The sequence below is a fragment of the Pseudophryne corroboree genome, chromosome 1, assembly GCF_028390025.1.
Source record: "Pseudophryne corroboree isolate aPseCor3 chromosome 1, aPseCor3.hap2, whole genome shotgun sequence".
Taxonomy (NCBI): domain Eukaryota; kingdom Metazoa; phylum Chordata; class Amphibia; order Anura; family Myobatrachidae; genus Pseudophryne; species Pseudophryne corroboree.
Window position 1 is genome coordinate 634,566,996 of NC_086444.1, and position 27,717 is coordinate 634,594,712.

Genomic DNA, 27,717 nt, shown 5'->3' on the forward strand with positions numbered 1-27,717 from the left:
ATCCCCTGTTGCCACCATCTTCACACCGCCCCCCCGCTTGCTAGGGGGGTTGGTGACTAACTCACCACATGATTCAGCTCTGTAAGGGGTCGGCGGCATGCTGCTGGGGTGAGCGGTTCCCCTGCGGCGGAGACCGATCAGCCCCTCTGGAGCTAAGTGTCCAGTCAGCGGAGTCAGTGGCTCAGACACCGCAGGGCGGACACTGCTCCCCCGCTTAGTCCCACGCTGCAGGGAGGCTGTCGCCAGCAGCCTCCCTGTAAAATAAAAAACTCTTAAACTTCTTTAGGAAAGATCAAGGAGAGCTCCCCTAGCTGTGACCGGCTCCTCCGGGCACATTTTCTAAACAGAGTCTGGTAGGAGGGGCATAGGGGAAGGAGCCAGCCCACACTCTTAAACTCTTAAAGTGCCAATGGCTCCTGGTGGACACGTCTATACCCCATGATACTAATGTGGACCCCAGCATCCTCTAGGACGTAAGAGAATTATATATCTCTTGCAAAATTTGAGGTGGCCAAATGATCCTGAGGTAACACATCTTAGCATCTGAGCTGAGGAGCAGCGCTAACAAGTGTACCTTGTACTCGAGTCCAGCGCAACACAACATGAAGTGAAGCGGCGGAGGAATCGTGACTGAATACATTACATGCCACACATAAGATGGCGGCAGCGCCCGGACGACGGCAGCATCTCTCGTTGACGTAATACTTAGCGTAAGCGATTTTTGACAGCGTTACTGTGGTGTCGTTGGGGGGGAGAAAGATGGCGGCGTCCAAGGTGAAGCAGGACATGCCCCCTCCTGGAGGATATGGTCCGGTGGATTATAAAAGGAACCTCCCCCGCCGGGGCTACAGCGGTGGGTAACTGCTAATGACGTCTAAAAAGAATAAAGTTGGTGTATTGATTGTTAATGTTACCTGTATACGGCGATAGGGTGAGAGAAATAGGGCAGGCACAGCCGGTATAAGGGCTAGTAGCCTGGCAGGACGGCCGCATAGCAGCTTTTGGCTGGTGTGACATGACACCCACACATCGCAGTCCCTGCCCTTCTATAGTCCTGTTAAAAAAAAAAAAGAAAAACACGAGCCCCCAGAATGCACATACAACCCAAATGTGGTGATGCATATTTGCAATTAAAATAGTGGCTTTAAAATGTTGCTGGTTATTGTTTAGTGTTAACATATTTAGAATATAAATGAATATTAGCTGTTCTGTTTTATCTGTGTATATGTGACTGCACAGTGCCACTTCTATTACTGCTGATGTTCACAAGTAGTTTCACATCCACTTGACATCATACTGTGGGGCAGAATTGTATTAACCCAGAGAGGGCATAAAGAAGTGATAAACCAGTGATAAATGCAAGGTGATAAACACACCAGCCAACCAGCTCCCATATGTAAATTAACAGGTAGGAGCTGATTGGCTGGTGCATCATCACCTTGCACTTAACACTGGTTTATCACTTCCTTATGCCTTCTCCAGGTTAATACATCTACCCCATTGTATGTAGAGTACAGCTGGAATGATAAAGACAATGATTCAATCATTTTTTTGGAAGGAGCACATTTAATTGTTCTTTATGCATCAACAACTACATAGTTCCATTTCTCTCCCACCCAATTCACAGTCCTATCTCGTCAGGTAATAAAATATAATCTGCTTTTATGTGCAGAGATAGACATTATTCTTTCTTTCTGAGTTTGAGATTCATCAGGCATTTTACTAGATTTTTGCTGATGCTGGCATACATGGGAGGTATTAACACAGCAATGGTTAATACTGTATATTAATAAAAAAAAAATATATATATCTTTTTCCCTTTAACAATCAATAGTACAGTGCCCCTGGAGGATGATTCTGGTCTTACACTAATGATGTTTCTCCTTTGTGTTACAGGGTACACTATGTTTGCTATAGGTATAGGCGTGACAATATTTGGCTATTGGAGACTTGGTCGGTGGAACAGAGAGAGACGGTTTGTGACAAATTATTGTGATTGAGCTTTAAAATGTGAAAGAGAGTCTAGAAAGTGACATTGGGGCAGATGTATTAACCTGGAGAAGCAAAGGAAGTGATGAATGCAAGGTGATAAACGCACCAGCCAATCAGCTCCAATATGTAAACAGTTAGGAGCTGATTGGCTGGTGCGTTTATCACCTTGCATTTATCACTGGTTTATCACTTCCTTTTGCCTTCTCCAGGTTAATACATCTGCCCCTATGTCTGTTAAATTGGTTTATAACAGGGCTAGGGAATCTGTATGCCAAACTTTCGGCTCCAGTTCCTCTATTTCTCTAACGTCCTAGTGGATGCTGGGGACTCCGAAAGGACCATGGGGGGGATAGCGGCTCCGCAGGAGACTGGGCACAAAGTAAAAGCTTTAGGACTAGCTGGTGTGCACTGGCTCCTCCCCCTATGACCCTCCTCCAAGCCTCAGTTAAGATTTTGTGCCCGAACGAGAAGGGTGCAATCTAGGTGGCTCTCCTGAGCTGCTTAGAGTAAAAGTTTAAATAGGTTTTTTATTTTCAGTGAGACCTGCTGGCAACAGGCTCACTGCATCGAGGGACTAAGGGGAGAAGAAGCGAACTCACCTGCGTGCAGAGTGGATTGGGCTTCTTAGGCTACTAGACATTAGCTCCAGAGGGACGATCACAGGCCCAGCCATGGATGGGTCCCGGAGCCGCGCCGCCGGCCCCCTTACAGATGCTGAAGCAAGAAGAGGTCCATAAATCGGCGGCAGAAGAGTTTCCTGTCTTCATAAGGTAGCGCACAGCACTGCAGCTGTGCGCCATTGCTCTCAGCACACTTCACACTTCGGTCACTGAGGGTGCAGGGCGCTGGGCGCCCTGGGAAGCAATGAATTTACCTTATTTGCCAAAAAAATACATCACAAATAGCTCCTGGGCTATATGGATGTATTTAACCCCTGCCAGTTTTCCAGAAAAAAGCGGGAGAAGAGCCCGCCGTGAAGGGGGCGGGGCCTATCTCCTCAGCACACAGCGCCATTTTTCCCACTCAGCTCCGCTGGTAGGAAGGCTCCCAGAATCTCCCCTGCATCCTGCAACTACAGAAACAGGGTAAAAAAGAGAGGGGGGCACTTATTTGGCAAAATAACAGATATAAGCAGCTATAAGGGATAGACACTTATTGTAAGGTTGTCCCTATACATATATAGCGCTCTGGTGTGTGCTGGCAAACTCTCCCTCTGTCTCCCCAAGGGGCTAAGTGGGTCCTGTCCTCTATCAGAGCATTCCCTGTGTGTGTGCTGGGTGTCGGTACGTGTGTGTCGACATGTATGAGGAGGAAAATGATGTGGAGGCGGAGCAATTGCCTATAATGGTGATGTCACCCCCTAGGGAGTTGACACCTGAATGGATGGCCGTAATTAAGGAATTACGTGACAGTGTCGGCACGTTACAGAAAACTGTTGACGACATGAGACAGCCGGCAGCTCAGTTAGTGCCTGTCCAGGCGTCTCAAACACCGTCAGGGGCTATTAAACGCCCGTTACCTCAGTGGGTCGACACGGACACAGACACTGACTCCAGTGTCGACGGTGAAGAAACAAACGTATTTTCCAGTAGGGCCACACGTTACATGATCACGGCAATGAAGGAGGTTTTGCACATCTCTGATACTGCAAGTACCACAAAAAGGGGTATTATGTGGGGTGTGAAAAAACTACCCGTAGTTTTTCCTGAATCAGATGAATTGAATGAAGTGTGTGATGAAGCGTGGGTTACCCCCGACAAAAAACTGCTAATTTCTAAAAAATTATTGGCACTATATCCCTTCCCACCAGAGGTTAGGGCTCGTTGGGAAACACCCCCTAGGGTGGATAAGGCGCTCACACGCTTATCAAAACAAGTGGCGTTACCGTCTCCAGAAACGGCCGCCCTTAAGGAGCCAGCAGATAGGAGGCTGGAAAATATCCTTAAAAGTATATACACTCATACTGGTGTTATACTGCGACCAGCAATCGCCTCAGCCTGGATGTGCAGTGCTGGGGTGGCTTGGTCGGATTCCCTGACTGAAAATATTGATACCCTGGACAGGGACAATATATTATTGACTATAGAGCATTTAAAGGATGCATTCCTATATATGCGAGATGCACAGAGAGACATTTGCACTCTGGCATCAAGAGTAAGTGCGATGTCCATTTCTGCCAGAAGAGGATTATGGACGCGACAGTGGTCAGGGGATGCGGATTCCAAACGGCATATGGAAGTATTGCCGTATAAAGGGGAGGAGTTATTTGGGGGCGGTCTATCGGACCTGGTGGCCACGGCAACGGCTGGGAAATCCACCTTTTTACCCCAAGTCACCTCGCAGCAGAAAAAGATACCGTCTTTTCAGGCTCAGTCCTTTCGTCCCCATAAGGGCAAGCGGGCAAAAGGCCACTCATATCTGCCCCGGGGCAGAGGAAGGGGAAAAAGACTGCAACAGACAGCTTCTTCCCACGAACAGAAGCCCTCCCCCGCTTCTGCCAAGTCCTCAGCATGACGCTGGGGCCTTACAAGCGGACTCAGGCACGGTGGGGGCCCGTCTCAAGAATTTCAGCGCGCAGTGGGCTCACTCGCAAGTGGACCCCTGGATCCTGCAGGTAGTATCTCAGGGGTACAAATTGGAATTCGAGACGTCTCCCCCTCGCCGGTTCCTGAAGTCTGCTTTACCAACGTCTACCCCCGACAGGGAGGCGGTATTGGAAGCCATTCACAAGCTGTATTCCCAGCAAGTGATAATCAAGGTACCCCTCCTCCAACAGGGAAAGGGGTATTACTCCACGCTGTTTGTGGTACCGAAGCCGGACGGCTCGGTGAGACCCATTTTAAATCTGAAATCCTTGAACACTTACATAAAAAGGTTCAAGTTCAAGATGGAGTCACTCAGAGCAGTGATAGCGAACCTGGAAGAAGGGGACTACATGGTGTCTCTGGACATCAAGGATGCTTACCTCCATGTCCCAATTTGCCCTTCTCACCAAGGGTACCTCAGGTTTGTGGTACAGAACTGTCACTATCAGTTTCAGACGCTGCCGTTTGGATTGTCCACGGCACCCCGGGTCTTTACCAAGGTAATGGCCGAAATGATGATTCTTCTTCGAAGAAAAGGCGTCTTAATTATCCCTTACTTGGACGATCTCCTGATAAGGGCACGGTCCAGAGAACAGTTAGAGGTCGGAGTAGCACTATCTCAAATAGTACTACGACAGCACGGATGGATTCTAAATATTCCAAAATCGCAGCTGATTCCGACGACACGTCTGCTGTTCCTAGGGATGATTCTGGACACAGTACAGAAAAAGGTGTTTCTCCCGGAAGAGAAAGCCAGGGAGTTATCCGACCTAGTCAGGAAACTCCTAAGACCAGGCCAAGTGTCAGTGCATCAGTGCACAAGGGTCCTGGGAAAGATGGTGGCTTCTTACGAAGCGATTCCATTCGGCAGATTCCACGCAAGAACTTTTCAGTTGGATCTGCTAGACAAATGGTCCGGATCGCATCTTCAAATGCATCAGCGGATAACCCTGTCTCCAAGGACAAGGGTGTCTCTCCTGTGGTGGTTACAGAGTGCTCATCTCCTAGAGGGCCGCAGATTCGGCATTCAGGATTGGGTCCTGGTGACCACGGATGCCAGCCTGAGAGGCTGGGGAGCAGTCACACAGGGAAAAAATTTCCAGGGCTTGTGGTCAAGCATGGAAACGTCACTTCACATAAATATCCTGGAACTAAGGGCCATTTACAATGCCCTAAGTCAGGCAAGGCCTCTGCTTCAGGGTCAGCCAGTATTGATCCAGTCGGACAACATCACGGCAGTCGCCCACGTAAACAGACAGGGCGGCACAAGAAGCAGGAGGGCAATGACGGAAGTGGCAAGGATTCTTCGCTGGGCGGAAAATCATGTGATGGCACTGTCAGCAGTGTTCATTCCGGGAGTGGACAACTGGGAAGCAGACTTCCTCAGCAGACACGATCTTCACCCGGGGGAGTGGGGACTTCACCCAGAAGTCTTCCACATGATTGTAAACCGTTGGGAAAAACCAAAGGTGGACATGATGGCGTCTCGCCTCAACAAAAAACTGGACAGATATTGCTCCAGGTCAAGGGACCCTCAGGCAATAGCTGTGGACGCTCTGGTAACACCGTGGGTGTACCGGTCAGTGTATGTGTTCCCTCCTCTTCCTCTCATACCAAAAGTACTGAGAATCATAAGAAGGAGAGGAGTAAAGACTATACTCGTGGCTCCGGATTGGCCAAGAAGGACTTGGTACCCGGAAATTCAAGAGATGCTCACGGAAGACCCGTGGCCTCTACCTCTAAGAAAGGACCTGCTCCAGCAGGGACCATGTCTGTTCCAAGACTTACCGCGGCTGCGTTTGACGGCATGGCGGTTGAACGCCGGATCCTGAAGGAAAAAGGCATTCCGGATGAAGTCATCCCTACCCTGATCAAAGCCAGGAAGGATGTAACCGTACAACATTATCACCGTATTTGGCGTAAATATGTTGCGTGGTGCGAGGCCAGGAAGGCCCCTACGGAGGAATTTCAACTGGGTCGATTCCTGCATTTCCTGCAAACAGGACTGTCTATGGGCCTCAAATTAGGGTCCATTAAGGTTCAAATTTCGGCCCTGTCGATATTCTTCCAAAAAGAACTAGCTTCTGTTCCTGAAGTTCAGACGTTTGTCAAGGGAGTACTGCATATACAGCCTCCTTTTGTGCCTCCAGTGGCACCTTGGGATCTCAATGTAGTGTTGGGATTCCTAAAATCACATTGGTTTGAACCACTCACCACTGTGGACTTGAAATATCTCACATGGAAAGTGGTAATGCTGTTAGCCCTGGCTTCAGCCAGGCGTGTATCAGAATTGGCGGCTTTATCCTATAAAAGCCCTTACCTAATTTTTCATACGGACAGGGCAGAATTGAGGACTCGTCCTCAATTTCTCCCTAAGGTGGTTTCAGCATTTCACTTAAACCAACCTATTGTGGTGCCTGCGGCTACTAGGGACTTGGAGGATTCCAAGTTGCTGGACGTAGTCAGGGCCCTGAAAATATATGTTTCCAGGACGGCTGGAGTCAGAAAATCTGACTCGCTGTTTATCCTGTATGCACCCAACAAGCTGGGTGCTCCTGCTTCTAAGCAGATGATTGCTCGTTGGATTTGTAGTACAATTCAGCTTGCACATTCTGTGGCAGGCCTGCCACAGCCAAAATCTGTAAAAGCCCATTCCACACGGAAAGTGGGCTCATCTTGGGCGGCTGCCCGAGGGGTCTCGGCTTTACAACTTTGCCGAGCAGCTACTTGGTCAGGGGCAAACACGTTTGCTAAATTCTACAAATTTGATACCCTGGCTGAGGAGGACCTGGAGTTCTCTCATTCGGTGCTGCAGAGTCATCCGCACTCTCCCGCCCGTTTGGGAGCTTTGGTATAATCCCCATGGTCCTTTCGGAGTCCCCAGCATCCACTAGGACGTTAGAGAAAATAAGAATTTACTTACCGATAATTCTATTTCTAATAGTCCGTAGTGGATGCTGGGCGCCCATCCCAAGTGCGGATTGTCTGCATTACTTGTACATAGTTATTGTTACAAAAATCGGGTTATTGTTGTTGTGAGCCATCTTTTCAGAGGCTCCTTCTGTTATCATGCTGTTAACTGGGTTCAGATCACAAGTTGTACGGTGTGATTGGTGTGGCTGGTATGAGTCTTACCCGGGATTCAAAATCCTTCCTTATTGTGTACGCTCGTCCGGGCACAGTATCCTAACTGAGGCTTGGAGGAGGGTCATAGGGGGAGGAGCCAGTGCACACCAGCTAGTCCTAAAGCTTTTACTTTGTGCCCAGTCTCCCCCCCCATGATCCTTTCGGAGTCCCCAGCATCCACTACGGACTATGAGAAATAGAATTATCGGTAAGTAAATTCTTATTTTCTCATACATCCTAGAGGATGCTGGGGACGACATCAGGACCATGGGGTATAGATGGGATCCGCAGGAGACATGGGCACTCTAAAGACTTTTCATTGGGTGTGAACTGGCTCCTCCCTCTATGCCCCTCTTCCAGACCTCAGTTTTAGAAATGTGCCCAGGTCGACTGGATGCACTCTGAGGAGCTTTACTGAGTTTCTCTGAAAAGACTTATGTTAGGTTTTTTATTTTCGGGGAGATCTGCTAGCATCAGACTCCCTGCTTCGTGGGACTGAGGGGGCAGAAGTAGGATTAACTTCCTAAAGAGTTTCATGGCTCTGCTTCTGGCTGGCAGGACACCATAAGCTCCTGAAGGGAACTGAACGCTAGCTGTGCCTAGATGCTCACTCCCACAGCACGCCGTCACCCCTCTCACAGAGCCAGAAGACAGGTGAGTGTTAGAAGACAGATCTTCAATCAAGAAAGTGACGGCTAAAGGTACCGCGTGGCTGGCGGGAGCGCAGCGCGCCATGTTGCCCACACATACACAGGCACTGCAGGGCGGGGGGGGGGGGGGGCGCGGCGGCGCCCTGGGCAGCATTAAACCTATGGAAACTGGCATAAATAAGGGGCATAAGTTTCTGAGGCACAGTCCTACCCCCACCAGTATAAAAAATTACTTCATAAAAGCTGAGGAGAAACACACCATTGAAGAATGGAGCTTCCTCCTCAGTCAGCCAGCACACTGCTCAGTGCCATTTTCTCTCTCTCCTCGGGCTGCAGAGACAACACTGGTCCTCCTCCACTACTGAACAAGTATCAGGGTGCAAAACAGGGGGGGCCACAGTGAATTTGGTGCTATATAATTGTGTGATTAACATTATAAAAGCGCTGAATGTCAGTGGGCATTTTGTGTTCACAGACATTGTGTTACTGGCGCTGGGTTGTGAACTTTCAAATCCCATCTGTGTCCCTCTGACAGATTTTACTGTGGGTCTGTCCCCTATAAATCCCGGAGTGTCTGTGGTGTGGTTCTGCACGTGTGTGACATGTTTGTGGCAGGGAACTCTGTGGAGACATGTTAGGGACACAGAGGTGTAATATGACACCAAGAGCCTGACTGGGTGAAAGGTTACATGATGGTGTGAATCATATCAGTAAGAGGTTGGACTGAATCTCATACAGAAAATGAAAATAATCTGTTGAAGATGTGATTTTTAATAGTTCTGCCTTTCATCCACAGGGACCTTTCTGGGTCACATACAAATTTGCACAAGTAGTACAAACTGATACCGACACGGACTCTGAATCCTTTTGTCGACACTAGTGATTCCAGGGGAATAGGTCCTAAGTTAGCAAAAAAGCATTCAAAACATGTTTTAGCTATAAAGGAGGTGTTAGAAGTTCACGAAGCCCCCTCTTTTACCACAAGGAGAGGGTTTACTTTAGTAAAGAAGTTATGTAATTTTCCCTCCAACTCAGGTCTGATTTAACCTGAAAAGAAATTTCAGATTCCCAAAAGGAATTCAGGCAGCTTACCTTTTTCCAAAAAAGGTGGGAGTCACCCCGCATTTTAGACAGGGCCCTGTCATAAAAGAGAAAAGGTGTTTCTCCCTGCGCCTGGAATGGCTTCACTTAAGGAACCGACAGACCGCAAGTGAGTGAGGTGATTTATTGATATGGCCAATGGGACACTACTCGGGCATACCATTGTCTGTGAGTGGGTGAGTAGTGCTATTGAAAAGTGGTCAGAAAACTTGTCATTAGACATTGACACTAGATGGAGACGAGATACTCCTAACGTTAGGTCATATCAAAGACGCTGCTGCGTACGTACTAGAATACATGAAATATATTGGTTTCTTGGGATCAAGAACCGCTACCATGGCAGTATCGGCTCGGAGGGCGTTGTGGATTCGCCAGTGGAATTCTGAGGTAGATTCCAAAATAAAATATGGAGGCTCTCCCGTATAAAGGTGAGGCCTTGTTTGGTGATGGGCTGGATGCGTTCGTTTCGGCGGCTACCGCAGGTAAGTCGACATTCTTGCCTTATGCTCCTACACCGGCGAAAAAGACACATCACTCTCACATACAGTCCTTTCGGCCCAACAAATACAAAAAGGCCAAAAGTCTCCCCTTTTTTTTTGCAGGTAGGGGAAGGGAAAAAGGAAAGAAATCTGCAGCGCCTCCGGGATCGTAAGAGCAGAAGTTCACCCTGGCTTCTGCCAAATCTGCAGCATAACGCTGGGGCTCCCTTGCGGGAGTCTGCTCGGGTGGGAGCACGTCTGAAACTTTTCAGCCAAATCTGGATTCAATCTGGCCTGGACCAATGGGTCTTACAAATAGTGTCCCATGGGTACAAACTAGAGTTTCAAGACGTCCCCCCATGCCGATTTTTCAAATCAACCTTGCCAGCTTCTCTTCCGGGAAGAGAGGCAGTAACAACGGCAATTCAAAAATTATGTCAGGATCAGGTCATTGTCCTGGTACCCTTGGCACAGTAAGGAGAAGGTTTTTTTATTCAAGCCTCTACGTAGTTCCGAAGCCGGACGGCTTGGTCAGACCGATTTTAAACCTGAAAATCTGAATCTCTACCTGAAAAGGTTCAAGTTCAAGATGGAATCCCTGAGGGTAGTGATTTCCAGTCTGGAAGAGGGGGACTTCATGGTATCAGTAGACATAAAAGATGCTTACTTGCATGTTCCCATTTATCCTCCTCACCAAGCTTATCTGAGATTCGCAGTACAGGATTGCCATTACCAGTTTCAGACGTTGCCGTTCGGACTCTCCACGGCACCTAGGGTATTCACCAAGGTGATGGCGGAGATGATGGTCCTCCGTCGTTAAAAAGGAGTCAATATAATTCCTTATCTGGACGATCTCCTGATAAAAGCGAGATCCAGGGAACAGTTGGTGCAGAACATCGCACTCTCCTTGTCAATACTCCAACAACACGGTTGGATCATGAATTTTCCAAAGTCGCAGTTGGAACCGACAACAAGATTGTCTTTTTCTGGACACAGAAGTACGGAGAGTATTTCTTCCAGTGGAAAAGGCTCTGGAAATCCAGAAAATGGTCAAACAATTATTGAAACAAGCGTGTTGATCCATCAATGAATTCGGTTGTTGGGGAAAATGGTAGCGGCCTACGAGGCCATACAGTTTGGCCGATTTCATGCCAGAGTATTCCAGTGGGACCTGTTGGACAAGTGGTCCGGATGCCGCCTACACATACACCGGAAAACAATCCTGTCCCCCAAAGCCAGGATTTCACTCCTGTGGTGGCTACACAGTTCTCACCTACTAGAGGGATGCAGGTTTGGGATTCACGACTGGGTCCTAATAACCACGGATGCAAGTCTCCGAGGCTGGAGAGCTGTCACACAGGGGGAAAGCTTCCAAGGAAAATGGTCAAGTCAGGAAGCCTGCCTTCACATAAACGTTCTGGAATTGAGAGCCATTTACAACGGCCTTCTACAAGCGGTACATCTTCTTCAAGATCCCGTGCAGATCCAGTTGGACAATGTAACAGCAGTCGCGTACATAAACAGGCAAGGCGGAACGAAAAGCAGAACGGCAATGGCAGAGGTGACAAGGATTCTCCTCTGGGCAGAAAGACATGTTAGAGCTCTGTCAGCAATTTTCATTCCGGGAGTGGACAACTGGGAAGAAGACTTCCTCAGCAGAGACGATCTCCATCCAGGAGAGTGGGGCCTCCACCAAGAAGTCTTCGCAGAGGTGACGAGTCTTTGGGGAGTTCCTCAAGTAGACATGATGGCATCTCGTCTAAACAAGAAGCTTCAGAGATATTGTTCCAGGTCGAGAGACCCTCAAGCAATGGCAGTGAATACACTGGTGACCCAGTGGGTGTTTCGGTCGGTATATGTTTTCCCTCCACTTCCACTGATTCCAAAAGTTCTCAAAATAATAATAAGAACAAGAGTTTGAGCAATCTTCATTGCCAAGTAGGGCTTGGTATCCAGATCTTCAGGAGTTGCTCATAGAAGATCCTCTGCCTCTTCCTCCTCGAGAGGACCTACTACAGCAGGGGCCGTGTGTGTATCAAGACTTACCGCGGCTAAGTTTGACGGCATGGCTGTTGAGCGTCGGATCCTAGCCCGAAAGGGTATTCCCAAGGAAGTCATCACCACTCTTATTCAGGCCAGGAAAGGAGTAACGTCTAAACATTACCACCGTATTTGGAGAAAATATTTGTCTTGGTGTGAATCCAAGAAGGCTCCTACGGAAGAGTTTGAGTTGAGACGTTTTCTCCATTTTCTGCAGGCTGGTGTGGATGCGGGCCTTAGATTGGGGTCAGTCAAGGTCCAGATTTCGGCCTTATAAGTTTTCTTTCAAAAACAATTGGCCTCCTTTCCAGAAGTTCAGACGTTCGTGAAAGGGGTTCTGCACATCCAGCCTCCATTTGTGCCTCCAGTGGCACCATGGCACCTTAATGTGGTGTTGCAGTTCCTTCAATCGGGTTGGTTTGAGCCTCTACAAGAACTAGAGTTGAAGTTTCTCACTTGGAAAGTGGTGATGCTTTTGGCGTTGGCATCCGCTAAGGCGGGTGTCTGAATTGGGGGCCTTGTCCCACAAGAGCCCTTACCTGATCTTCCATGAAGATAGGGCAGAGTTGAGAACTCGTCAACATTTTCTTCCAAAGGTGGTTTCCTCTTTCCACATAAACCATCCTATTGTTGTGCCAGTTGCTACTGACCCATTCGCTGAGTCAAAGTCTCTAGATGTGGTTTGAGCTTTGAAGATTTATGTCACTAGAACAGCTCGAATACGGAAAACAGAGGTTTTGTTTGTCCTGTATGCTCCCAACAAGATTGGGTGTCCTGCTTCCAAGCAGACTATTGCGCGCTGGATCAGAGGTACGATTCAGCAAGCTCATTCTACTTCTGGATTGCCGTTACCGATGTCGGTGAAGGCCCATTCTACTAGGAAGGTGGGCTCCTCCTGGGCGACTGCCCGGGGGGTCTCGGCATTACAACTTTGCCGAGCAGCTACTTGGTCAGGGTCAAACACATTTGCAAAATTCTACAAGTTTGACACCTTGGCCGATGAGGACCTAAAGTTTGGTCAATCGGTGCTGCAGGGTCATCCGCACTCTCCCGCCCATACTGGAGCTTTGGTATAGACCCCATGGTCTTGATGTCGTCCCCAGCATCCTCTAGGACGTATAAGAAAATAGGATTTTGATAACCTATTGGTAAATCCTTTTCTCCTAGTCCGTAGAGGATGCTGGGCGCCCGTCCCAGTGCGTGCTTTACCTGCAGTTTAGTTATTACAGTTACACAAGTTGTGTTATCTTGGTTTCAGCATGTTGCTGCAATTAGTTCATGCTTGTTGGCGTGTGTTATGTTGAATGCCATGTGTGCGGCATGGTTGAGGGTGTGAGCTGGTAGATATCTCACCACTAGTTAAGTAATTCCTTTCCTCAAAATGTCAGTCTCCCTGGGCACAGTTCCTACAACTGAGGTCTGGAGGAGGGGCATAGAGGGAGGAGCCAGTTCACGCCCAATGAAAAGTCTTTAGAGTGCCCATGTCTCCTGCGGATCCCGTCTATGCCCCATGGTCTTGATGTCATCCCCAGCATCCTCTACGGACTAGGAGAAAAGGATTTACCGGTAAGTTATCAAAATCCTATTATTACTGCACTCTGCCTCCTCCATAACTGGCAAATATGTAGTAATGTTACAGCATTATCAGTACTCCACAGCATGGCTTTTTGTCTGTACCACTACCAACATAATTAGTATCATATTATGTCGTGAAGAGCTGAGACGGACCTGGGCACTGGGGTGTGTGGCCAAATGCGGGGCGGCAGGTGCATGGCCATTCAAAGGAAAAAAAAAATACTATGTGTGGTGTCTTGTGCTACAAAGCACAGATGCAGCCACCCTGCACTATCCGCAATACAGCAGCGTGTGCTGGGCTGGGGATGTTGGCTGTGGTCGCTGAGCTGCAGCCTCCGCTCTCCCTGCCCAACATGCTGGTGCTGCTTTATTGCTATACAGCGGCCAGTAGTAGTGGGCAGAGGAGAAATGTTACAGGTGTGGGCAACTGCATTGATTGACTTCCTCCCATTCCCCTGTATCTGCCCCCACCTCAGCAGCTGACCAAGGAAACTAGTAACAACCACCTCCCCCTTTCACCGCTCCTGCTTACACCACATGGCAGTCTCTGAACACTGCAACAGTACTTCACCAAGTAGTTACAGTTTTCTTGTTTTCATGAAAACTTTATTATTCCAGTGAACAAGCACTGCATTGCTGGTATGTGTTTTTTCTTTCTTTGTTTCAATAACACTTTATTGGCATTCTCTTTCTGACATTTAGCATTTCTTTTCTGCAAGATTATCAGGCTCATATTTTTACAGGTGCATGAGGCTGAGCTGGAGGAATGCCTTGCTATAATTATATGTAGATGGCTGTACATGCGTTAATGCAATCACCTATATTTAAAATGTATGCGTTTTTAACTGTAGCTGGAGCATACTTGCCTACCTGACCCTCTCCATGAGGGAGAAAATGCTCTGTTCCTGGACTTTCCTGGTAATGTATGATTGCCATCACCTGTGGTGAAACACCTTTCTTATCCATTAACTAGCTCACCACAGGTGATGGCAATCATACATTACCAGGAAAGTCCAGGAACGGAGCATTTTCTCCCTCATGGAGAGGGTCAGGTAGGCAAGTATGAGCTGGAGTCTACATTTTTCCCCCCGACTCCATAACCCTGGTTTACAGGATGGATTTGTATCCTGCACAAGTGATGCAAAAGGAAGCTGTGCTATCAAAACTAGTGACACGCAATATGTGAAATCCAAAACAAACTGTGGGGTTTCTCAACATATACCAACAGTAATCTGCAGCACCCAACATATGTTTCAAACATATATCAACATTCCACTGCATTTGACACATTAACACAGTGATAACCAGAGTATAGCAACATTGCCTAATACTTTTACCCAACAGTGCTTAGTATGTGTTAGAAATATCTGACATATTTGGCAGCATGTGCCTCTAGCACCCAGAAATTACCCATCTCTGTTGCCCTCTACTCTTCCCACCATCGGTGGGATGTAATGGGGTCCGAGATCGCCGGATGTGCAGGATGCTGGCTGATCAGGGTTTTCTCAGCGTAATGATATCTTATGTGCACCGCCCCATTTTATAAAGTGTTGGAACCTTGCATCTAAACAAATCTGCCCCTTTGCCACAAGCAGAAGACACTACTATGCACCTTTGTCACTTTGAGTGGGATGTATCAAAACGTGCCAACCAATCGGCTTCTTACTGCCAATTTACAGAGTGTTTGAAAAATGATAGGAAGTGATTTGTTAGTAGTTTCTCTTTTTCTTTCAACTTTATTTCTCTCTAAGTTGCAATATATCTCCTGTACCCTCCCACTCACACAATATATTATTACTTTCCCTGCATGTGTTTAGATAACAGGATTCAAGCATTAGCAAGTGTTGCAGGCAACATAATGATGGGAACACAGGAGAGAGTTATTTAGTTATGACTGATTTTTGTTATTTTGTATTGTGGTATTTAAACGAGTCCTAATAATTTCATAATTAAAATGTACAAAATTCTATTTTGCCTTCTTTTTATCAAATAAATCTGATTTTGGTTTTCAGACGACTGTACATTGAAGATCTAGAGACCCGTGTGGCACTGCTTCCCCTCTTCCAGGCAGAATCTGATAGAAGGTAAGAAAATTAACTACAACTTGCCAACATGTGTCCAAAAATCAGCAGATCAATGTTTGTGCAGTTACAGTATTTACATTTAAATTGTGCATGAAATTTATAGTTATTTGTTCTGCACAGAGTATTTTGGCTAAATTCTTATAAGCCCAATAAAGGGACCAGTGTAGTTTGAAAATTGGTGTAGGTTAATAAAAAGAAGAGAGCGATGAACTTACCGCAAAGGTTCAGATCGACCAAACCCCCATTGTAATTACTAACACAATAGTATTTCACAAAAGAAGGGGGTGTGCTACCAACTTCTCAAAATTGCACTACAGAACACACAGAAAAAAGTAGTAGTTATTCGGTGCAAAAGTTGATAATCTGTGAACAGACCATAAAATATAACTTTTATTAACATTAGTAAAATAACATTATTTCCCCACTTAAGGTATTAAAAAGCTAAATATTAAAACATATATAGAATAGTAAGGGGCAGATGTATTAAGCCTGGTGAAGTGATAAAGTGGAAGGTGATAACGCACCAGCCAGTCAGCTCCTAACTTACATGTTACAGGCTGGGTTTGAAAAATGACAGTTAGGAGATGACTGGATCACCGTCCAATTTATCACTTCACCTGGCTTAATACATCTGCCCCCAAGAATCTTAAAAAATAGTTTAATTTCATTAAACTGAACTGTATACTATATCAATCTGCTGTTCCTAATTGTCAAATGTGTTACTTTTAATTAGATAAAAAAACTAATATTCTGTTCAGTTTAGTGAAATCCCCAAAATTTGACTAGTGTACTATTAGGGTCCCTGTCCCTATTTTTTAATATTCTTACTTTCTTTCTATTCTATATATGTTTTAATATTTTGCTTTTTAATACCTTAAGTGGGGGAATAATGTTATTTTAACTAATGTTAATAAAAGTTATATTTTATGGTCTGTTCACAGATTATCGACTTGTGCACCAAATACTACTACTTTTTTCTGTGTGTTCTGTAGGTTAATGTCAAGTACTGATATTGATCAAATAAATGTCACAAGGCTATATTTATTAAAAAAGAAAAAAAACATTGTGTTTCAAACCAACCCAGAAGTGTTGTATCTAAAATGTTGCTCTTACTATATAACAACACTAAAATAATGATAACAATATTGTTGTGTATATGGGCTAATAAAAAAAAGTAAAAATAAGAACCATCGTTAAAACCTTCTAACCAAGAATTCAAATTAAGAATATAAAATGTAATAAAGTGTATTGTAGATTGGGCCAATCGGTATGCTGAGTGTGAAAACTATACTGTTGTATATATTGAATGCTTAGTTTTAAACATAGTATCCAGCGTAGCATAATTACATATTCGTCTGGTTCTAGTATTGTCCACAAAAACTTTTTATAAGAAATATTTCTCTTACGTCCTACCGGTAATTCCTTTTCTCCTAGTCCGTAGTGGATACTGGGGTCTTGTACTTTAGTACCATGGGGTATAGATTGGGTCCACTGGAGCCTGGCACTTTACAAACCTTTAGTGTGTGTATGTGTGTGCTGGCTCCTCCCCTCTATGCCCCTTCTACCAGACTCAGTTTAGAAAAATGTGTTCAAGGAGCCGGGTGGATTTCTCTGGAGCTCCAAATATGTTTCCTTTGTTTTTTTATTTTATTTTATTTTATTATTTTCAGGTAGCCCTGGTAGCCCACACCAGCAGCTAGCCGCCACCCTCTAACAGTTGCCGAAGTACAAGGTGCGGAGAGTGTTATACCACGGTCCCGGTTAGCAGGTCCCCGGTGCAGTTTTGACGGCAGGTGACGGGCCCAGAGCTTGCGGTGCTTGCCGCGGACAAACTGGCTAAGGGCTGATGCCCCTCAGTGCTCACTGTCACAAAAAGGCTTTGTGTGTACTGTATGCATATTATGATGTTTTCTCTTACGTCCTAGAGGATGCTGGGGTCCATTTTAGTACTATGGGGTATAGACGGTTCCGCAGGAGCCTTTGACACTTTAAGACTTTTCTACAGTGTGAACTGGCTCCTCCCCTCCTCCAGACCTCAGTTTAGAAAATGTGCCCGAGAGACTGGCTGCACATCAGTGAAGCTCTACTGAGTTTTGCTGAAAAAAACGTTGTTAGGTTTTTTATTTTACAGGGAAGCTGCTGGCAACAGTTTCCCTGCTTCGTGGGACTTAGGGGGGGAAGTAGGAACCAACTTCTCAGTTAGTATAATGTTCCCAGAAAGGTCACTGTCCCAAATTATGCAAAGGGACACTGACACAGATTCCGACACTGAAGTCTACACTGGAGATTTGAGGGGGGTAGATCCCAAACTGGCTAAGAGCATTCAATGTATGATAGTCACTATAAAAGAGGTGTTGGCATTTCCTGACACAACACCTCCACCTGAGGAAAAAGATTATTTTAAATTAAATAAAAAACAGGTGGTGACTTTTCCTCCGTCTAAGGATAGCGTACCCTTTCCCTGAAGAGGATAGGCTTAAGTGGGAGTCACCCCAAATGATAGACACCTCAGTCTCTAGGTTGCCAAAGAAAATCATTTTACCTGCCCCAGGGTCAGCTTCATTAAAAGACCCTACTGACCGCATATGTTGCTACGGGTACATTACTCAGGCCCACGATTGCTTCTGCGTGGGTAGGTAACGCAGTGGAAAAGTGGGCAGACAATTTAATTGTTAATATTGACACGGTCGATAAAGATGATATGCAGCAAATTCTAGGTCATATCAAAGATTTTACAGGTTACTTGGTTGAGGCTATGAAGAACATAGGCTTACTGGGCTCAAGGGCCTCTACTATGGCGATTTCAGCCGCAGGGCGCTCTGGATCCGCCAATGGAATGCTGACGCAAGAAATATTGGGCATTCCCCTACAATGGTGAGGCCCTCTTTGGAAACTAGATGCCATGATATCAACTACTACATCTGGCAAGTCAGCATTTCTGCCGTCGGCAGCTGCATCGGCTAAAAAAAAAAGAATATAATTCTCATACTATGCAGTCCTTTCGGCCCAACAAGTACAAAAAGGCTAAGAGTACCCCTTTTGTCACAGGAAAAGGGAGAGGAAAAGGTAGAAAATCTACAACACCGTCAAGCTCCCGGGAGCAGAAGTCAGCAACTACTTCTGCAAAAGCCACAGCATGACGCTGGGGCTCCTCTGCGGGAGTGCGATCAGGTGGGGGCACGTCTATTATATTTCAGCCAGGTCTGGCTTCACTCATACCTGGATCCTTGGATATTACAGATAGTATCCCAAGGTTACAGGTTGGAATTTCAAGACCTTCCCCATGCCGATTTTGCAAATCAGCCTTGCCAGTTTCTGCTCAGGACAGCACAAATGTCCTAAACGCAATACACAAATTATGTCAAGACAAAATAATTGCCTTGGTTCCTGCCGAACAAAGAAACCAAGGTTTTTTTATTCAAGCCTGTTTGTGGTGCCGAAGCCGGATGGCTCAGTCATACCGATTTTAAACCTAAAATCTCTGAATCTTTATTTGAAAAGGTTCAAATTCAAGATGGAATCCTTGAGAGCGGTGATTTCCAGCTTGGAAGAAAAGGAATTTCTGGTGTCGGTGGACATCAAGGATGCTTACTTGCATGTCCCCATTTACCCGCCACATCAAGCATACCTGAAGTTTGCGGTTCAGGATTGCCACTACCAATTCCAGACATTACCGTTCGGGCTCTCCACAGCTCCGAGAATATTCACCAAGGTGATGGCGGAGATGATGGTTCTCCTTCGCAAACAAGGAGTCAACATAATTCCATACTTGGACGATTTCCTCATAAAAGCGAGATCCAGGGACAAGCTACTCCAGAACATAGCATTGTCCCCGAAGGTGCTTCAACAGCACGGTTGGATCATCAACTTTCCAAAATCGCAGTTGGAACCGACAATGAGATTATCATTTTTGGGAATGATACTGGACACCGAGATACAGAGAGTATTTCTACCGGTGGAAAAGGCTCAGGAGATCCAGATCATGGTCAAACAATGTTTGAGACCAAGAACAGTATCTATTCAACAGTGCATTCGCCTGTTGGGGAAAATGGTAGCGGCTTACGAGGCGCTACAATATGGCCGATTCCATGCCAGGGTCTTCCAGTGGGACCTACTGGACAAGTGATCCGGGTCGCATCTCCACATGCATCAAAGGATAACCTTTTCAGCGGAAGTCAGAATTTTGCTCTTGTGGTGGCTAAGAAATTTCTCACCTCCTGGAGGGACGCAGGTTTGGGATTCAGGCCTGGATCCTGGTGACCACGGATGCAAGTCTCCGAGGATGGGGAGCAGTCACGCAAGGCGAAAGCTTCCAAGAAAGATGGTGAAGTTAAGAAACTTGCCTTCACATAAACATTCTGGAGTTGTGAGCTGTGTACAACAGTCTTCATCAGGCGGCACACCTTCTTCAAGGTAGTCCCATACAGATCCAGTCAGACAATGTAACGGCAGTAGCTTACATAAACCGTCGAGGCGGAACAAAGAGCAGAGCAACAATGGCAGAGGTGACAAAGATACTCCTCTGGGCAGAAAGACATGCAAAAGCTCTGTCGGCAGACACGACCTGCATCAGGGAGAGTGGAGACTTCATCAGGAAGTCTTCGCACAGATTGCAAGTCGGTGGGGACTGCCCCAAATAGACATGATGGTGTCCCGTCGTAACAAAAAGCTGCAAAGGTATTGCGCCAGGTCAAGAGATCCTCAGGTGGTAGCTGTGGATGCCCTAGTGACACCGTGGGTGTTCCAGTCGGTCTATGTGTTTCCTCCTCTTCCTCTCATACCCAAGGTGTTGAGAATAATTAGAAAAAGAGGAGTGAGAACAATACTCATTGTTCCGGATTGGCCACGAAGGACCTGGTATCCGGATCTGCAGGAAATGCTCACAGAAGATCAGTGGCCTCTTCCCCTAAGACAGGACCTGTTGCAACAGGGTCCCTGTCTGTTCCAAGATTTACCGCGGCTGCGTTTGACGGCATGGCGGTTGAACGCCGGATCCTAGCGGAAAAAGGTATTCCAGATGAGGTCATTCCTACGCTAATAAAGGCTAGGAAGGACGTGACATCTAAACATTATCACCGAATATGGCGAAAATATGTTTCTTGGTGTGAGGCCAGGAATGCTCCTACGGAAGAATTCCATCTAGGCCGTTTTCTTCACTTCTTACAAACTGGAGTGAATTTGGGCCTAAAATTAGGCTCCATTAAAGTTCAGATTTCGGCCTTATCCATTTTCTTTCAAAAGGAATTGGCCTCTCTACCTGAAGTACAGACTTTTGTGAAGGGAGTACTGCATATTCAGCCTCCCTTTGTACCTCCGGTGGCGCCTTGGGACCTTAACGTGGTGTTAAGTTTCCTTAAGTCACATTGGTTTGAACCACTTAGAACAGTGGAGTTGAAATATCTCACTTGGAAGGTGGTCATGTTGTTAGCCTTGGCTTCGGCTAGGCGAGTTTCGGAATTAGCGGCTTTATCACATAAAAGCCCCTAACTGGTTTTCCATATGGATAGAGCGGAATTGCGGACCCGTCCTCAATTCCTACCTAAAGTGGTCTCATCCTTTCATATGAACCAACCTATTGTCGTGCCTGTGGCTACACGTGACTTGGAGGATTCCGAGTCCCTTGATGTGGTCAGGGCTTTGAAAATCTACGTGGCCAGAACGGCTAGGATCAGAAAAACAGAAGCACTGTTTGTCCTGTATGCAGCCAACAAGGTTGGCGGCCCTACTTCAAAGCAGACTATTGCTCGCTGGATCTGTAACACGATTCAGCAGGCGCATTCTACGGCAGGATTGCCGTTACCAAAATCGGTTAAGGCCCATTCCACTATGAAGGTGGGCTCGTCTTGGTCGGCTGCCCGAGGGGTCTCGGCACTACAGCTGTGCCGAGCTGCTACTTGGTCGGGGTCAAACACCTTTGCAAGGTTCTGTAAGTTTGATACCCTGGCTGAGGAGGGACCTCCTGTTTGCTCAATCGGTGCTGCAGAGTCATCCGCACTCTCCCGCCCGTTTGGGAGCTTTGGTATAATCCCCATGGTCCTTACGGAGTCCCAGCATCCTCTAGGACGTTAGAGAAAATAAGATTTTAAATCTACCGGTAAATCTTTTTCTCGTAGTCCGTAGAGGATGCTGGGCGCCCGTCCCAAGAGCGGACTTCTTCTGCAAGACTTGTATATAGTTTTGCTTACATAAGGGTTATGTTATAGTTTTCATCGGTCTTGGACTGATGCTATGTTGTTTAGATACTGTTAACTGGTTAGTATATCACAAGTTATACGGTGTGATTGGTATGAATCTTGCCCTTGGATTAACAAAAATCCTTTCCTCGTACTGTCCGTCTCCTCTGGGCACAGTTTCTCTAACTGAGGTCTGGAGGAGGGGCATAGAGGGAGGAGCCAGTGCACACCCAGATCCAAAGTCTTTCTTAAAGTGCCCATGTCTCCTGCGGAGCCGTCTATCCCCATGGTCCTTACGGAGTCCCAGCATCCTCTACGGACTACGAGAAACAGATTTACCGGTAGGTGTAAAATCTTATTTTTGTTGTTGTTACCAAACCAGACAGTTCAGTGCATCCCATCTTGAACCTGAAGTCTCTAAACCCGTATCTGCGAGTGTTCAAATTCAAGATGGAATCCCTGCGAGCGGTGGTGTCCGCTCTGGAGGAGGGGGAATTCCTGGTGTCTCTGGATGTCAAGGATGCTTACCTACATATTCCCATGTGGCCCCCTCATCAGGCTTACCTCAGGTTCGCCATATTGGACGACCATTTCCAGTTTCAGGCCTTACCCTTTGGATTATCCACAGCTCTGAGGGTCTTCACCAAAGTCATGGCGGAGATGATGCTGCAACTGCGCAGAATGGGAGTAAACATAGTCCCCTACTTGGACGATCTCCTCATAAAGGCTGTGTCCAAGGAGCGTCTGCTGCACATCATCGATCTGACGACTCGCCTACTTACGGATCATGAGTGGATCCTAAATTTTCAAAAATCTCACCTGGAACCGACCCAACGTCTTCAGTTCCTGGGAATGATTCTGGATACAGTGTCTCAAAAGGTATTTCTCCCGATTGACAAGGCCTTGACTATCCAGGCTATGGTTCGCTCGGTGCTCAGTCCTCGCAAGGTATCCATACATCTTTGCATTCGAATACTGGACAAGATGGTGGCTGCTTACGAGGCAATCCAATACGACAGATTCCATGCCCGTCCATTTCAGCTGGATCTACTGAACAAATGGTCGGGGTCTCACCTTCATATGCATCAGGAAGTGACCTTATCTCCGAAAGCCCGGATTTCTCATACGTCCTAGAGGATGCTGGGGACGCTTCAAGAACCATGGGGTATAGACGGGATCTGCAGGAGACATGGGCACTTTAAAACTTTGAAAGGGGTGTGAACTGGCTCCTCCCTCTATGCCCCTCCTCCAGACTCCAGTTTAGAGTCTGTGCCCAGGCAGACTGGATGCACAACTGAGGAGCTCTACTGAGTTTCTCGGAAAAGACTTTGTTAGGTTTTTTATTTTCAGGAAGGCTGCTGGCAACAGTCTCCCTGCATCGTGGGACTTAGGGGAGAGAAGTCAGACCTACTTCTAGGGAGTTTAAAGGCTCTGCTTCTTGGCTACAGGACACCATTAGCTCCTGAGGGTTTGGAACACTAGGTACGCCTAGGGGTTCACTCACAGAGCACGCTGTCACCCCCCTTGCAGAGCCAGAAGACAGAAGAAGATAGAAGACTTCAGTGACGGCTTCTGAGGTACCGTACAGCGATCGCGATGCTCCCATACGCAGCGGCATGGCATTAACACATAAATGTTCTAGAGTTAAGGGCCATTTACAACGGTCTTCTTCAAGCAGAACGTCTTCTTCACAACCTGCCCGTCCTAATACAGTCGGACAACGTAACAGCAGTAGCGTACATAAACCGCCAGGGCGGAACAAAGAGCAGGGCGGCAATGGCAGAGGCCACAAAAGTTCTCCGCTGGGCGAAAAGGCATACGAGCACTCTGTCGGCAATCTTCATTCCAGGAGTGGACAACTGGGAAGCAGACTTCCTCAGCAGACACAATCTCCATCCAGGAGTGTGGGGTCTTCATCAAGAGATCTTCACAGAAGTGACAAGTCTTTGGGGAATATCCCTAAAACCTGGACTGCTGGGGTGCATTGAGGACTGCATTTGGGAACCACTGGTATAGGCAGAAAAAAGTCAGCAAACACCTGGCTGACAGAATCTGAATAATAAAGTAAATCAAATTGACCTGTGTGGAATAAAATACTGTACACCCAAGCAGCTGTAAAAAAAGTAGCAAACAACAAATGAAAGATAAATGTACAACATCACATTGCTACAAAATAGTAGGTCTACATGAAAAGTAAAAAAATAAATAAAATAAAAAAGCTGTGATTCTAAACATATAAATGCATCAATTTATTCCATAAAACATACACATAATGTATCTGCAATATGTGTGTGTGTGTGTGTGTGTGTGTGTGTGTGTGTGGGGGGGGGGGGGGGGGGAGGGGTTAGCGTGGGCACCACTGGGGAGGGTTGGGGTCAGGCTGCTGCAGGTAAGAAAGGTTAGGGATTACGGGTAGCATAGTTACTTTGTAGGTGTCGGGATGCCGCTGTCTATGTTCTGACTGCTGGCATCCCGACCCACGGGATCCCGATACCATCCCTGTGTATACAGTACTGGGCAAAATGTTTAGGCAGGTGTGGAAAAAAATTGCTGTAAAGTAAGAATGCTTTCAAAAATAAAATGTTAATAGTTTATTTTGATCAATTAGCAAAATGCAAAGTGAATTAACAGAAGAGAAATCTAAATCAAATCAATATTTATTGTGACCAACCTTTGCCTTTTAAAACGGCATTAATCCTTCTAGGTAGACTTGCACCATTTTTGAAGGAACTCGGCAGGTAGATTGTTCCAAACATCTTGGAGAACTAACCACAGATCTTCCGTGGATGTAGGCTTGCTCAAATCCTTCTGTCTCATCATGTCATCTCAGGCAGCCTCGATGATAGTGAGATTAGGGCTCTATGGGGCCATATCATCACTTCCAGGACTCCTTGTTTTTCTTATGCTGAAGATAGTTCTTAATGACATTGTATTAAGAACTTCATGTCAATGTATGTTTGGGGTCTTTGTCCTGCTGCAGAATAAATATGGAGCCAATCAGACAGTTCCCTGGTGGTATGGCAGGATGGATAAATACCTATCTGTATATCTCAGCATTGAGGACACAATTAATCCTAACCAAATTCGCCAACTCCCTTTGCTGAAATGCAGCCCCAGACTTGCAAGGAACCTCCACCATGCTTCACTGTTGCCTGCAGACACTCATTATTGTACCGCTCTCCAGCCCTTCGATGAACAAACTGCCTTCTGTTATAGCCAAATTTTTTATATTTTTACTTATCATTCCAAAGAACCTGCTGACATATTTTTTAGCACCTCAGTTCCTATGTTTTCGTACATAGTTCAGTCACTTGACCTTGCTTTCATGTCAAAGGTATGGCTTTTTACCACAATTCTTCCATGAAGACCACTTGTGGCCAGACTTCTCCGAACAGTAGATATGTGTACCTGGGTCACTCTGGTTTCTGCCATTTCTGAGCTGATGAGCTGATGGCAGTGCTGGACATCTTCCGATTTCAAATGGGAGTAAGCATGATGTGTCTTTCATCTGATGCACTGAGTTTCCTTGGCCGACCATAGCATCTACGGTCCTCAACGATATCCGTTTCTTTGTGCTTCAATGCTAGAAATACAGACAGGTACTTATCCATCATGCAGTACTATCAGGGAGACGTCTGATTGGCTCCATATTTATATTAAGGAAGGGCAATGACCCCAAACACAGCCAATGTCATGAAGAACTTTCTTCAGCGTTAAGAAGAACAAGGAGTGCTGGAAGTGATGATATGACCCGTACAGAACCCTAATGTCAACATCATCGAGTCTGTCTTGGATTACATGAAGAGACAAAAGGATTTGAGAAAGCCTACATCCACAGAAAATCTGTGTTTAGTTGTCAAAGATGTTTGGAACAACCTCACTGTTGTGTTACTTCAAAAACTGCAAGTGTACGTAGAAGAATTGATGCTGTTTTGAAGACACAGGGTGGTCACACCAAATACTGATTTGATTTAGATTTCTCTTCTGTTCATTAACTTTGCTATTTAATTGATCAAAATAAACTATTAACACTTCTATTTTGAAAGCATTCTTACTTTGCAGCATTTTTGGTACCAGTCCACAAATAGTAATAGATTCAAACAGCGCTCACCATGTGAGCACAAGTCCAGTGTGATCTGAGACTTTGTGCTGAGCTCTGAATGCCACAGACGACTAGGGAGTCAGTTTGATCCGCTCTTCTATGTGTGCAGGAGAGTGTCCGCTGCAAGGATACTGCAACACAGAGTAACCTCTGTGTGCTGGTGGTAAATGGTTTAGAATTACAAGCGGATTACCCTCGATAACCCCACTTGTTCCTGTAGCCTTTAGTTGCCACGTATTATGGATGATTTCCGTGGATGGTGCAAGTTCAATAAAGTCCAAATAAAAAGTAATGTGTTTCTTTTATTAAATCGATTTCTTTAGAGGAGAATTGATCCAAACCACTGGATATTCATTCTGCCTATTAACCCATTCCGTACTTAAGGACAATTTTGACAGACTCTCTGGGGCATATGTAATAAATAGGGTCCAAGTTTGTCTGAGGTGCGGGATGCTGACCGATCTTGGACTTTTTTTAAAGCGGCAATCATTTACAAGGCAAAATCTTGCCTTGTAAATAATTACCGCTTTTAAAAATAAAAAAATGTCCAAGATCAGCCGGCATCCCGCACCACCAACAAACTCGGACCCTATTACATATGGAATGTATAACTATTCATCTATTTCTAAACAGCTTCATCTATGCTATTACTCTCTGTAAGTTTTCTATTTTAGTTACATTATGTGTATGTCCTATGGAATAATTGATACGTACATAGTTTTATAATGGCCACTTTTTTTAAATAATTTATACATTTAGTGGGAACCTACTAAATCACAGCGCTGTGATGTTATGCATGTATCATTAACGCACTCATTAGTTGTCCGAACTAATTCATTGACAATCAGCTGAGATCAAATTGCATTTATAGCCATTAAACTAAAGAGAGACTAGTTGAAAATATAGGGGGTATCCTATTAGCTATGGTAATTTTTCGCATGGGAAAAACAGGCTTTTATTGCAGTTTTTGCCTGATGGTCATTATTAGGCTATCCAATTATAGCCTGTTTCTCTGACGTCCTAGTGGATGCTGGGGACTCCGAAAGGACCATGGGGAATAGCGGCTCCGCAGGAGACTGGGCACAAAAGTAAAAGCTTTAAGACTACCTGGTGTGCACTGGCTCCTCCCCCTATGACCCTCCTCCAAGCCTCAGTTAGATTTTTGTGCCCGAACGAGAAGGGTGCAGTCTAGGTGGCTCTCCTGAGCTGCTTAGAAAAAAGTTTAGTTTTAGGTTTTTTATTTTCAGTGAGACCTGCTGGCAACAGGCTCACTGCATCGAGGGACTAAGGGGAGAAGAAGCGAACTCACCTGCGTGCAGAGTGGATTGGGCTTCTTAGGCTACTGGACATTAGCTCCAGAGGGACGATCACAGGCCCAGCCATGGATGGGTCCCAGAGCCGCGCCGCCGTCCCCCTTACAGAGCCAGAAGAGCAGAAGAGGTCCGGAAAAATCGGCGGCAGAAGACGTCCTGTCTTCAATAAGGTAGCGCACAGCACCGCAGCTGTGCGCCATTGCTCTCAGCACACTTCACACTCCGGTCACTGAGGGTGCAGGGCGCTGGGTGGGGGCGCCCTGAGACGCAATATAAACACAATAGGGGGCAAAAAATGCATCACATATAGCTCCTGGGCTATATGGATGCATTTAACTCATGCCTGTTTCTCTAACGTCCTAGTGGATGCTGGGGACTCCGTCAGGACCATGGGGATAGCGGGCTCCGCAGGAGACAGGGCACATCTAAAAAAGCTTTTAGGTCACATGGTGTGTACTGGCTCCTCCCCCTATGACCCTCCTCCAAGCCTAAGTTAG

The 27,717-nt window shown here is 46.2% G+C and overlaps 1 protein-coding gene across 1 annotated transcript in view; it reads left to right on the forward strand.

Annotated features, from left to right (window-relative positions):
- The first annotated feature begins 718 nt into the window (after positions 1-718).
- Positions 719-27,717, forward strand: part of NDUFA13 (NADH:ubiquinone oxidoreductase subunit A13) — a 59,656-nt gene continuing 32,657 nt past the window's right edge. Inside the window, exons 1-3 of the mRNA XM_063925109.1 lie at positions 719-853; positions 1,897-1,975; positions 15,561-15,632. Coding sequence (XP_063781179.1) covers positions 760-853; positions 1,897-1,975; positions 15,561-15,632 — 245 coding nt within the window. The 5' untranslated portion in view covers positions 719-759. The remainder of the gene's footprint in view (positions 854-1,896; positions 1,976-15,560; positions 15,633-27,717) is intronic.